This window comes from Calidris pugnax, unplaced genomic scaffold, assembly GCF_001431845.1.
Source record: "Calidris pugnax isolate Ruff unplaced genomic scaffold, ASM143184v1 scaffold8, whole genome shotgun sequence".
NCBI lineage: Eukaryota > Metazoa > Chordata > Aves > Charadriiformes > Scolopacidae > Calidris > Calidris pugnax.
The window spans coordinates 5,354,101-5,368,280 of NW_015090830.1; the positions used below are offsets into that span (position 1 = coordinate 5,354,101).

Consider the following 14,180-nt stretch of genomic DNA (forward strand, 5'->3'; position numbering starts at 1 on the left):
TTTGATGACACAATGAAAATAAGCGTATGGGGTTGTGCTTTTCCCATCTGCCCAGGTCTGGTGAATGAAGCAGTGTTGGCCTTGTGAGCTCTTCTTTGGCCTCCCACTGAATGGCTGAAGGGGTTGAGAGGCCAAGGACCACCATATTCCTCCCCTAACAGCTCATGGCTGCAGAGGTAGTGCCAAAGTTATTGACAGTTATTCTCTGTCAAAAAAGCCTCTGACTCAAATGTACTCATTTCTTGCAGTGCTTAGTCGAGATCATAAAGAATTTAAATCCCTGGACTTATCCACTGCTGTTTCCCCTTCACTACAGGTCTCAGACCCACAACCCCTCCTCTGCTAGTGTAGCTTTGACAGTACACCTGAGAGTGCATCTCTGTCATGTGCCCAACACTGAGGTGAACTGTTTCCAGAGCCTAAGACAGGTTTTAGAATATGTGTTTCCTCACTCTTACTGGTAAAAATGGCTGCTTAACTGCAAACCCTGAAGCCCATCATACTCCATTAACAAACAGGCTGCGCAGAGAGCGCTGCATCCACCCACCACTTACTGAAACTGTGCGTTTTGTCTTCCAGACTCCGACCTGAGCATGCGGACGCTCAGCACGCCCAGTCCAGCATTAATATTTCCACCAAATTCCCCCGGTTTCCAGAATGGCAGGGGGTCGTCGACGTCTTCATCCTCAGTCACTGGGGAAACTGTTGCCATGGTCCACTCGCCGCCTCCAACCCGCCTCACTCATCCTCTCATCCGGCTGGCGTCCAAGCACCAGAAGGAACAGGCCAACATAGACCGGCTGCCCGACCACTCCATGATCCAAATCTTCTCCTTCCTGCCCACCAACCAGCTGTGCCGCTGCGCCCGCGTGTGCCGCCGCTGGTATAACCTTGCCTGGGACCCCCGACTTTGGAGGACTATTCGCCTGACCGGCGAGACAATCAACGTAGACAGGGCTCTTAAAGTGCTGACCCGGAGGCTTTGTCAGGATACACCCAACGTATGTCTCATGTTGGAGACGGTAATTGTTAGTGGCTGCAGGCGGCTCACAGACAGAGGACTCTACACCATTGCCCAGTGCTGTCCCGAACTGAGGAGGCTGGAGGTGTCTGGCTGTTACAACATCTCCAATGAGGCGGTCTTCGATGTCGTGTCACTGTGCCCCAACCTGGAACACCTGGATGTGTCAGGTAACAGGAAATATTTAAATATGGGTGTCTCTGAGTCTAAAAGCCTCACACTCGTCAAACCCCTGGCTCTAAGCACTACACAGTGGCAACTAAGCACTACACAGCTGCTCACTCGCTCTCTCCCCCCCACAGGAGGGAGATCCACAGTCTCATCAGGGGTATACCTGCTGAGGCGTAGACTTAATCCATAGCCACAGTCGCTCTGAGGTGCATCTGTTCCAGCATGGCCTTGTCCATGCATCCCAATGCCTTCAGAGATATACCCACAGCCACAGTCCCTTCAGGAGTAAAAACCTGCTCCAACACGGCCTTACCCGTGGCTGCAGTCCCTCCAGGGGTAGTGGTGATTCCCCTTTCTGTGTTGTCTTTCCAAAGAGTAATGGCAGTTTCCTAACACAATACTCATAAGACAGGCACCACTAGAATATCAGTGCCCTAGATGCCAGCAGCACCCCTTGAGTGGCCAGACCTCCTCTGATGGAGGCAAGCTAGCACAGATGGCCCACTCAAATAGCACAAGGACTGTTTAGAGATTTTTGCATAAAGCACCCTTATAGGGACCCACCTTGCAGCCTTCACTACATCATATAGAAGGCTAGCTACTAGAGCAAAATTTCTTTTATCTTTTATCTCTGTATCATTTATAAGTAGATAATATATATATAGTATATATATGTAATCTCATGACTGACTTGAGGAGGAGCTCAGAAGCAGTGCTAGACTTTTTTTCTGGATATAAATATCAACTGTCATTCGTAGCTAAACTTCAAGGTCCCCCTGTTTCCATTGCTATTTTAACCAGGTTTTAACCAGAGTTAGCTAGCTTGGACTTTTTTTTCTTTTGTAGTAGTGTATGTATTTGCTTAGTGGCTTTCTGTTTTTCATTTCACCCAGTTACAATGTATCACTGTAGCTGTTTAGATCAGCAAAATTGTTTTAGACATTTTTTCCCAGACCTGCTTTGGGGAAACAAGACATTTTTACACAAAATCAGCCACACACAATTTCCTCTCTGCAAACAGATTGGCACTTAATTAAAAGGATGCAGCCAAGTAAAGCACTGAAGTAAATTTGATGTTGAATACTTATTTTGTGATCTCACCTTGTTATTAGTCTAATGTTGGTATTAATCAGCTGGACGAGGCTTGCCATTGTAGAGGTACTGATGGCTACACAACAAGCAGGACAAAGTGGGGATAGGAAGCAATGCTGTGGGGTCACTGGTACCTAGATAAACTGATTTTTCCAAGCCTGCCTATCTAGTGTGTATGGATTTGCATTCTTTTTCCTGCTGCTTCTTTTTTTAAACTATTTTACCCAATCCTTCACCTCATATTTCCTAGTATGGCAGAATGTCATGGATGGCATTAAAACAAATAGCAACAAATCAGAATTATTAACTTGTTGTAATTACTGTCTGAAGCCATCAGATGGTAGGGGTTCTCTATGGGAGTCCTGTCCCATGGAGTCTATTCACAGTGACCATGCATGTGAATTACTTATTGTCAGTACATACTGACATTAGCTCTGGATTGCTAATTACACACTCGGGTTGAAACATCTCCAACACCAGGAGAAAATGTATGTGCCTGTGTGATTTAGAACTAGAGCTACATATCAGTTGAAAGCTGGCTGTATCGCAGGTGCATGAATGGTTTTCTTACTAGATCTGCTAGGATGGTATGAAGTGTTGAGTGGGTCGAGTATCCTGGGCCTGGAGAGACAGGAGAAGTAAAATTGCAGAGCTGAGAGTGAACTGTGTTGGCACATCAGTTTGTTAGCTGACACACACAGTGTACTTGAGGACTTTTCCTCTATATAAGTGGCTGAAAATGATTTGGTCTACAGCTTCTACTGATAGACATGATATAGACCAAAGGTGACTTTTTCAAAAGCAGGGAAAATGAAAAGGTGCCGCCAGGTCTTGAAATATGTCCTATTGGGGTCTGTCTTCATTTGTGGTTTTCCCAAGTCTGTTACTCTCAGACCTAGAAGCTGGTGCCTGTACCTAAGAGCTCATCAGTTTGGCTCAAAGTGTGTAGGAGGTGAGTAAAATCTAGAGTGAAGATGAGTAAAGTTAAAGAGTTGTTTAGGTGCGGTGTTGGGGGATATGGTGTAGGGGAGAACTTTGTAGAGTAGGGTTGATGGTTGGACTTGATGATCCCAAGGGTCTTTTCCATCCTGAATGGTTCTATGATTCTATAAAATACCTGTCTCCCCTGAGATTTTGTCTCATCAGTGGAACAGGAAAGTAATTTTAATCTCACATTTTTGGAGCAGGCGAGGGAAAAACCCTGGTTTTGAATATTCACGGAAGTCAGGGTGTTTTGGTTCAGACTTGGCTTTTGGTGCATGTGCCTGGATATGAATTTAGGATAATTGATCTGTAGGGTCTTGTTTTGAGCACACTTTTTTCATTCTGACGAGAGTAATTTTGAAGGATGTTTCAGAAGCAGGATTCCATTTTACCCTCCTTCTGTCTGGCTGAAATAAAATATATTATAATGTTTTTTACTTCTTGCTTGTCAGATCCCGTTTTTGCTTTTTTTTTTTTTTTGAAGAGTTGCTGTACAGTTTGTCAGGATATGTAGTGATCATTTCTGAGTAACTTTATTGTTCATGTATTTCACACACCATGCTGTCCTTGGTGGCATGTGCAGAAGGAGGAGAAATGAATCCATCTCAGCAAACTGAATGCTATCTGCTAGGGCTAGAAGTGACCTCGGTTGTAGCAAAGCCCACAGTGCTGAACACAGCACAGCAAAGTCCTCAAACGAAGACTGAGTCTCATCCATCTTCATAGTATGTGTGCCAAGGATTGCATGCACCTCTCATGATTTGACTCCTGTGGAGGCTGCTGCTTGTGTAAGGCAGAACCTCATCCTTTAAAAAACGTCACTTATCCACAGGAACTAGTTTAAGCCTGCCAGTGATGTCCCATTCATTTCTCCCTTGCTGGAAGGGCAGGACATCCCTCTGTAAACATATCGGTGTGCAGTGAAAAGCAGCTTCCCTTGGAGTTTTACCAAAGAGGCGTCTCCACTCAGTAACAAATTGCAGAATTGGCAAGGAAAGGGCATCTTACAGCATGAGGAAAAGGTAGTTCTAGAAAGTATTCCGTGAAGAGAAATGGATTTAGGGGAAAGAAAGTATAAGTGTTTTGGTGGACAACACCCCAAGGACTGGAGCAAGAGAAAGCCTTGGTTGAGCAAATGGTGATGCAGTTGGGCAGATTCAAATTGTTTCTTAAAGCGTCACCTTGTTCTCCCTCTTTGCATGTTTCCTATAGAAGTGAATTTTCTTGCTCTCATGCTTTCTCTTCTCTTTCCATTTTTCAAACAGAAGGGGTGATTCCTGGGCTTACAGAGTAAACAGGAAAAGCAGTCCATACATCTGTAGCTGTAAGTCTTCCTCTTCAAAGGCCAGGGGCACAGATTTTCACTAGTCTGCATTGTGGTATGACAGCAAGTGCTGAAAGCACTTGCTGAGCCCTGGCTCAGACTGTGCCATGAGTACTTATGCAGCTCCCTCTTACTGCCCTTTGTGTACTAAGTGTTTAAATAGAAGGGAACACATGGGAGGCCAGGAAGAAAAAAAAGACATGACTTATTTTCATATCTGATGGTCTTATGAAAAGAATTCCAGGAATAAGGTTTCAGTCAGCAATTCTGTTTGCCGTACAGACTCTCCCTGGACTTGTCTGAAATGAGGCTGCGCTCTAGGTCCTAACAGCAATTCTGTTTGCCGTACAGACTCTCCCTGGACTTGTCTGAAATGAGGCTGCGCTCTAGGTCCTTGGAAAAATTCTGGACTAAATTGAGGAGGTCTTACATGAGAAGATCTTTTCAGTACGCAAGTCCAAGGAGTAGTTAGGAGGACAAGCCTTACACCTACACGCTCAAGCAATTCAAAGGACTGAAGTGGTTCACTGGTTTGGTTTTATACTGAACAAGAAAGGTTGGGTGCGTGTGCTGGAGGATAGTATTATACTTGTAGCTAGTTAATTAAAACCCAGTTCACAGTTGTACATCTAGTTGAATCCCTCTCCCTCTTAGATGGTTACTTGGCAGCAATAACACAGCAAAATCTGTAATGTCAAAACCAGACATTCATATTAACTTTCAGAGTTTTCCACAATGTAAGTTCTGTCACTCTCAGCATCTACTTTGTGGGCAGATCTGAGATATCTCTAGAAGTTGGTTGAGCTTGACTGCAAGTTATTATCTAACATGCTAGCCAACTTTTTTTTTTTTTTTAATCTGTTTGGAAGTTTCTCCTCCCTTTTAAAAATCAGTTATACTTACTTTATGGAAAATCCTGCTACAAGAGTTTTGTTTTTACATTTTTCATTATTTAGGACAGCAAAATTGTTACAGACCCAGGAACCTGTCATTTTGCCTAAAAATCAAGCAGTTCTGTATCAACATGGACTCTTTTTCTGGTGAAACCATTTTGAATACCCTTGCCATGAAATATTTTACAGTGTAGTCAAAGTAACTAGACAAGACTATGCTTAGTTTGTCAAAACAGCAATCACACACTGATGTACAATGACTCCAACCCTGCTGGAGACTCCTGACCCATTCACTTTCTAATTGCGGTCATTAAACCATTCCCCTTTGTGGATGCTCAGCAGACGGAACATTTTCCTCAGCCTTGTCAACCCTTCATTCTCACTTAGCTAGATTTTAAAACTGAATTCTGGTCAGCATGTGAAATATCCAGACTGATTCCTTAATCCAGCAACCTCCTCGGGCAAACGCAATAGTGAGAGCTACGTCACGTCCAGGAGAACTCAGCCTCAGTGCCAGCTTCTTCTGGGGAAACCCAGCTCAAGGACGGGGACTTCTATGGTGCATTTTGTATCACCTACTCCAAAGAACATATTAGAGGTGAAATTGTTACACCATTAGTATTGTACTGCTTCTATTTAGAAAAATCAGTTTGCACTACTGAAAGTGTATGTAGTGTTTCTTTGAAGGCAAACATCTTTCCAAAGATTGCACCATAACATAGCCACATCTGCAACGCAGTCTGAAGAGGAAATAGCAGCATTCAGTTTTAAGAAGATGTTCTTTGTTGAACAAAGTGCTTTCCTTTATGGGCCCAGGGCTTCTGCATAACCTGTGGATGATTTCCCCATTTCATTGTGTGAGGCCTGAGGTAAAGTTTGTGTCTGTTGAAATAAATTTTAAGCCTAAATTAAAAATCTAGCTACAGATTCAAATGATGAGTATAGAAATCTAATCGCAGGTGGCAAACTGTTTCAAGTCCATATCCCATGCTTCTTATAGCATTTGTGTGAACCCACTGGGTTATCTCAAGGGATTTCTTTTCCTTTTTGTTTTTAAGAACTGAAGCAAATTCATACCTTCCACCAACCCTCTGAATGAGAACCTGTTGTATCAAGTGGTATGGTTTGGGGTCATTCAAGTTTTTGGGGTGATCTCCGTACATTTTCATGCTTTTCACTTTCCGATTACAGGATTTGTGCAGCAATTTGGATACACAGAGCTCTAAGGTCATCATCCTAACTTTTCTGGCTTTTCACAGGTCACTTCATCTCCCCTGGCCAATGTTTCAGCAATACAGAAAAGCTTTTTTTATCCCTACCTGGGGGGATGTCTTTAGGCATAAACTGCAAAATTTATCTGAGTAGACATTTATGTCTAAAATTGTTGGTCTTGGTCGCTAACAGGTAGATGCTCCCTTCTTCCTCGCAGCTGTTTCTAGCCATGCTAGTGCAGTGTGCCCGACCGAGCTTGGCACAGATAAGAATTTCCCTTCAGGAGCCTGAGACTGCCAGTCTGCAATGCTGCAGAAACAGCACTTTCCAAAAAAAAAAAAAAAAAAAAAAAAAATAAACCCACCAAAAAAAAAAAAAAAAAAACAAAAAAAAAAAAAAGGTGTTTCAACTTCTAAAGAGCATAAATCAAGTTTTGGAAAGAAAAAACTATATCTCAAAGTATGGTTTTCGTTGTTTTTTCTTTCAAACAGCTTAAAAAACCCATGAAATAATTCCAAAAAAGTTTAGTTCTCAGAATATCTACATTATAGGAAATCCGAAATTGGTGCTTCAAAGCACTGCACTTCTTGTCAACATTGTAATTTTCCACTGCAAACCAAAATCCAATTTGTAGCAGCAACTACTCATTAAATTGCAGATATCTGTTAAAGTACTATGAAATTCATTTTGATGAATATGCTACAGAAAAAACTATTTCAAAAAAAAAAAAAAAAAAAAAAAAAGTTCATCCATCACGAGGCACAGAGTGGAGGTTAAAAATGGGGGAAGTGTGTGAACGTGTTTTTCCCTTTAATCTAGCTCTATCTTTCCTTGCAGGGTCTGGTGTTTCTCCTCTAGCCTAGTTACTTCCATTCATGGCCACACTTTCTTGCTTGAAACGCACCTTTTCTGTGTCTGTCAGTGTCCTCTCATGCCCTTCCCAGTCTGTTGGCTCCTGCTGTCTCTCCCCATTCTCTCTAGGATACCCGAATCTCCACCCTTCTGCAAGCACATAGTCTTGCCATAGTTTTGCATCCTATCTGCATTTCAGGCTTGGGGCTGGATTCACATCTCTTCCTCAGATGCTTTTTTTTGGAGGGTGGGTGGGGTTTGTCTTTTTTATAATGGGGTTGGATGGTGAAAGAGCCTCTGATGTTGTTTTACAAACTCAGCCAGTCAGCAATGAGACTGCCTCTGATCAGAAAGCTGTGTTGGTTGTCAGAAGTACCATTTTCTCAAATTGTCACTGGGTTTATATTGCAGTGACAGACCATAGGCTGTCCCTAGATAAACCCAGAACCATCGTTTTACCTTGGGAGAACGGACAAAATTGGTCTGTTGCTTTGCTGGTGCTCAAAATCCCAAAGCAACCTCTCTGACTCCAGCAGAGTTTATTATTTTCTCTGATGTAGGGACACATCACAGCAAATCCAGGCTAGTTAGTAGGGATGATTCTGCTCTTGCAACGTGATGGTATCTTCATCATGTCCAGCGTGCAGTGTCACGTCCCCCTTTCTGCTCCTGCTGTGTGATTTGTTTTTACTGCTTGTCTAACTTTTCTGTGTTGTTCCACTTAGGCTGCTCCAAAGTGACGTGCATCAGTTTGACCCGCGAAGCCTCCATCAAGCTGTCTCCCTTGCACGGCAAACAGATCTCCATTCGCTACTTGGACATGACAGACTGCTTCGTCCTGGAGGACGAAGGACTGCACACCATCGCCGCTCACTGCACTCAGCTGACCCACCTCTACCTGCGCCGCTGCGTCCGCATCACCGACGAGGGTCTCCGCTACCTGATGATTTACTGCACGTCCATCAAGGAACTGAGCGTGAGCGACTGCCGGTTCGTCAGCGACTTCGGCATGCGGGAGATCGCCAAGCTGGAGTCGCGCCTCCGATACCTGAGCATCGCTCACTGCGGCCGCATCACAGACGTGGGCATCCGTTACATCGCCAAGTACTGCAGCAAGCTGCGCTACCTCAACGCGCGGGGCTGCGAGGGCATCACGGACCACGGCGTGGAGTACCTCGCCAAAAATTGCACAAAACTCAAATCGCTAGATATCGGCAAGTGCCCTCTGGTCTCAGACACCGGCCTGGAGTTTCTAGCCCTCAACTGCTTCAACCTGAAGCGCCTGAGCCTGAAGTCGTGTGAGAGCATCACTGGGCAGGGCCTGCAGATTGTTGCTGCCAACTGTTTTGACCTGCAGATGCTGAATGTGCAGGACTGCGATGTCTCTGTGGATGCCCTGAGATTTGTTAAACGACATTGCAAGCGCTGTATTATAGAGCACACCAACCCTGCCTTCTTCTGAAAGGACACCCCCACCTGTCGTTACAATGCAGTATTAAAAACACTGTTGTATAAACACACGCTCCCACATCCAGTAATGCTGTCTTTTCTATAGCTCACGGGAGTCAGCTTTTCTTGTATGTTGTGGGTGAGGGGGAGGTTCTAGAGGACTGTTTCGTTTGCTTTTTTGTATGATCACTTTTTAAGGTGCAGTGGGTCTCTGTGGAGAGGCTACTTTAATGCAAAAGCAATGAGTGCTCAGCATCCCTGCTGGGATGCCATTTCCACAACAGCCGTGATCTCGTCCCAGGCTTCAGTAGCTACCTCCAAAGGAAATAGCACATAATCCCTCCTTTGGAAATGCTACTAAGCTGTGTCAAATACATCTGAATTCCAGCTGTGCTCGAGAAGCTGACTATGCAATATGTGTCTGTGTTCCCCAACTTCTTCCAATACGGCTGATAAAGCATCCCCTTGTCTCCAAGTAGTTTCTCTTTGGTAGTCATCCATTGTAATCCCTCAGGAAATACCGGGTAACATCCTTAAACATACTTGATTGATGCAGAACAAGACCTGCTGGCCATTGCCAAACACTCTGCTGAGTGAGTCTGGAGATTGTGCCTGTGTATGGATTCTCCTGGAAAGCCCACCTCCAGGTCACTCGTGCGTCATCACCACTTGCCTTCATTTCCAAATCTGCTCTCTCTTGCATGCGTAGTACCACTCTCTGGTAGCACATAGGGACTTCTGGGCCTGATAAGCGGTGACATATTCACCTGAGTGAAGGAAAACAGGTGAGATATTGGTGGCCTGGTGAAGGGGAAAGCCAACAAATCAGCCTGAGAAGCTACTGTAATTCTGCCCCAGGCTGACATAGCACTGTAGTACAGCGGGGACTATCTGAGGCATTGTGACACAGCTTGCATGGGGCAGTCCCAATGGCTGTGCTGCCCTGCTTCCACCAGGCAGTCTGTCTTTGTTCCTTCAGTGTATCCCTTCAGCAGCTGTGGCACCACTGCAGTTGATGCTCCCCGAGCAAACCAGGCATGTGCGTTGAGGTAAATTCAGTATGTGCCTTAATACACATAGAAACTCAACCCTTTTCTGTGGCCTTCCAGTTCAAAGGGTAGGTGGCTGATCTTGAGACTTCAAAGACATGAGCCTGATGTTAGGTAACACCCCTGGGGACAGAGTGTTATTCACATTAGATTTAGATTTTGTGAAACCTTGTCTGTGTGTGTTCCCTTTGGGCGGAGAAACAGCTGCTGTTTAACAAAGAATTAAAACGCCAGCGTTGCCCTGTGACACTGGGAGCCCCTTGTACTCTCATGGTCACTCTTGGTCATGTAAGAGCAAGAGTGGTTTGGTGGTTCCCCCATCTCATTGCCTCCTTCCCCAGAGCATGTGGTCATTCCATGGTTACTCTCTTCACAATTTTCTGGCAGCCGTTTCTCTGCATTTTCACATGTAATGCTCAGATCTGAAAGCCAGACACGTTAGGGGTGATGATATTTTCAGGCAGCCCCCCTGTGCCTGACTGACAGGTGAATTCATACGTTCAGCTCAAACGCTATAAATGTCTCAGCAGAGAACATAAGAAGGGAAGCACCGTGTCTGGTTTTCATAAGCAGTAGTTCCATCATCTCCAGACAACACTAATAAAATCATTGATATGAAGTGAAAATCCATATGCTCGAGAAAAATACATAACTGCTGAGGAAATACTTGTAGCAATGCTCTCTCAAATTACAAAAAAGCAATGGTTTGGGCATGTCCCTGCAGAGGGAACTTGTCCTACTGCTACAAAAAGTCCTGTAACTTATGTATGTTCCTCCAATTTTGAGTTTCTTAACATACAGGATGTCATCAGCTCTGATTTATAAATCAGATTGTACTAAAGCAAAGAGGGCCATGGAAAATGAAATTGTCATTGCTACTATTACTGGTCAGTGACTAATAGGGGATCATACCATCCTTTGGGCAGTCTATATCACTTTGGTTTTCCTTTCTGTAGTTTTAAAATTAGAGATTCTTCCCCAGCAAGTAGTACAGTATATTTTATTCGAGCCAACTATACTCTCTGTTTATCCTTTATCTCAAAATGGTCCGGATGATAGTTAAATGTTAAGCCAATTCCTGAGGATGGCGGGATTTTGAGCCATTTGCACTCATTAAATATAAGACCTCATTAGTAACGTTTAACTGTTTATTAAAAAAAAAAAAAGCTACTTTTCTGGCTATGCTAAATTGAGTGAATAGTGCTACATGGTCTTTAAGGTTTCTAATGTTTAAATTGGCCTGTACTGTACAAATCTCACTATAAAGCCTTAATTTGCTACCAAGAAATAAAGCAGTATATTGGTAACTGATAAGCGTGCATCGTCATTTGCACTAACGAATTAACTTCTGGTGAAAAAAAAAAGATTAAATACTTGCAAAACTTCTCTTGGAAAGTACATAGGTGAATGAGCACATCAGCACATCAGGTAGGTGGATTTAAAAAGGAAAAATAATATCTGTTATAAATTATGACCTTGCCTATCCGTCTCTTTAAAATTTGATTTTCCTCATGTGGTTCTTCTTGATCCTGAAACATAATAAGTAACTGGAAGTGTAAGTAACACTAAAAATAGTATATAAAAAACACATGTATAAAAAGCTCAGGAGAACCTCTGCATTGGTTTAAAGGCAAGGTAACATATTTGATGTGAAAAGTAAAATGGAATGACCAAAAGGGTAGAGCATTTACTAGTGCACCATTTCCGTCTAAACGCTCTAAAAAACCCACGCTGGGGGTGACTAGTGGAAAAAGAATAAAGGTAATTTTTCAAAGCCAAACATTTTTAAGTATGTAGTCTTACATGATCTGAGTTGGCACTCTGAGACTGCTACTTATTTCAAGAAAATTTGAATTTAACTTATTGATACAGCTTGCCTGTTTTGACTTTTAACCTTTTTCCTATGTCTACCTGCAAAATGACACAACCAGAAAAGAAACTGAAATAGTGCGGGTGGAGGTGAGTTTGCTGGAGAGGCTGCGGCATGTGAGAGATGTGTCTTCCTTCCATTTTGGGGTTGGCAAAGGCTGTAAATTTCCTGAGTGAAAACAATGTTGATTCTTGAACCATGAAATTCAAGCTCAGGCACTGGGGCTTCTTCTGCTCTGCAATAGCATGTGGTGATCTCATCAAAGAAAGCAGCGATGAATCACATCAGGCGGGCTGGCGTGTTGTTTATGCTTTGGACCAGCTTGTGTTGTGTCGAGAGAGGTCTCATAGAAAAGGCGTGTCTAAACTACCGTGCACTGTGATTATAGCCAAAGCTCTGTGTCTCAATATCCATCTTTCTCATTCCCATTGGCTTTTGTAGAAAGTGGAACTGTATTTCCCTCGTTAGCAGCACGAGATTGATGTGATGTGCAATACTTTCTTCCTTTTTGATCTATGATCATCTGGCTTCCTACAAAATGCAAAACAGCTTCTGTTGGATGTCTTGGTCTCAGAACCACGGTCCAGACGGTAACCTTCAGTAGTGGCTTATGTGGTTTCTGCAGACTCCTAGCCTTTGAACTGGAAAATTAAAAAGCTAATAAAAGACCTAATTTTAGCACTAGGCTTGAAGCAGGTCCAAGCTCTCATTAAAAAGAAATACAGTGACCATTTGGACTGCAGACTGGCTGCCCCACAGCTGCCAGTGTTAGTTTAAAGGGGAAAAGTTCTCTGACAGAGTTGGTGCATGGTTCCTCTTCCCCCAACGTTCCCCAGGAAAGTAACCCGCCCTCGGATTTTTATAATTTTGTCAGTTTAGCTATTCGTGCTGAAACTTCCCATGCTGGGCTTTGAAAATGTTAGTTGAAATGGTTCATCTGGTTCTGTAAATAAAGCTAGGAGGAAATGTCATTTTGCTCATGTTAAACTCCTGGTGACCTTTCCTTTGAAAACGGTTCATTGCTCTCCATCTCCTCTAAGGCCTTCAGAGTGAAAGCGTGAGCCTTGCCAGGAGGTCATCTTTGGGACAAGGATGTGTCTTACTGATCTCCCAGTTAAATATTCACCCAAATTTAGCTGCATTACGTGTCTTTGAACATCTCCAACTCCATGATTAGGGAGAAGAGGGACATGCTCAGAATTTTTGGAGCTTATAGTCTGGCGAGGCTGAGATTTGGCAAAGCTAAGAGGCTTTTATCACTCTGGCAGTGTGAAGAAGGAAATGACCTGAATTATATGGAAGCTGCCTGGAAAGTCAGGGTTTTGAAAAATGGGGGTTTTGAAAACTGAGAGAGGAAGAAGGGTGAAGGAAATTTCCTGCGCAAGAAGGGCGGGGATTGAGATGAGAAGTGAAGAGATTGAATGATTTTCAGCAAAAAATCTGGGGTTGGGGTTAGGAGAGATGAGTTTGTATAGCTTGTTGAACAGGGAGAGTCGGGCCAGAGAAAGTGTAAGTACTGAAGAATGAAGTTTGGGGATGGAGCAGAAAATGAAGAAAATAGCCTGAACATCAGGTAAATACACTACCACCACCCCAACCCTGCCCAGGGAAGGCTTTGAGAAAGCTGACAAGCTGTTTCTGTGAGGATATCTCAAATTTGAGACAGCCTTTCAAAAATGAAACAGTAATTTTGCATGTAAAGCATCCAATATCTACCCTTTTCATAGCAGATGCTTTGCCTTTACCGCCGAATGTGTACTGAGGCCTGAGACATTGTCAACCTCAGTGTTTAGTTACTCCCTTAACACCTTCACACGGGGGAGTCTAACTGAGAAGAGCAAGGGGAGGTGGCTTTATAACATCTACTCTTCCTTTGGCTTTGTATTTCAACAGCCACACCAGCCGTTTGGCTTTGCTAAGGTGCAGGCGTCAGCGTGGAGCCAAGTCAGTGCCCTTTTGATGGCCGTGAAAGGGTATAATAATAATAGGTTTGAGTTACTGCCAGGCAGTAGACATCAGAATTCAAACTTAGCTTAACAAAAATGCATTTAACTGAACAGCATTACGGCATGCTATTAAACAGATTAAATCAGGTTTTTTCCATAAAATAGCTGAGGGATGTTTATTTTCATGCACCCCTGCTGTACAGCTGTATGCTTCAGAGCAGGTTTTTCCTCTATTTTTGTCTTCTGTGAAAACTGGACAGAAACGTCAGGTCATTTTCCCCTTGTCCTCTGGATGATCATGGAGGCGCTTCTGAGGT

General features: G+C 43.5%; 1 protein-coding gene across 1 annotated transcript in view; it reads left to right on the plus strand.

Annotated features, from left to right (window-relative positions):
* Positions 1-11,361, plus strand: part of FBXL7 (F-box and leucine-rich repeat protein 7) — a 139,690-nt gene extending 128,329 nt beyond the window's left edge. The window contains exons 2-3 of the mRNA XM_014940750.1: positions 580-1,191; positions 8,275-11,361. Of these exons, the coding sequence (XP_014796236.1) occupies positions 594-1,191; positions 8,275-9,011 (1,335 nt within the window). The 5' untranslated portion in view covers positions 580-593 and the 3' untranslated portion in view covers positions 9,012-11,361. The remainder of the gene's footprint in view (positions 1-579; positions 1,192-8,274) is intronic.
* Positions 11,362-14,180: the final 2,819 nt, after the last annotated feature.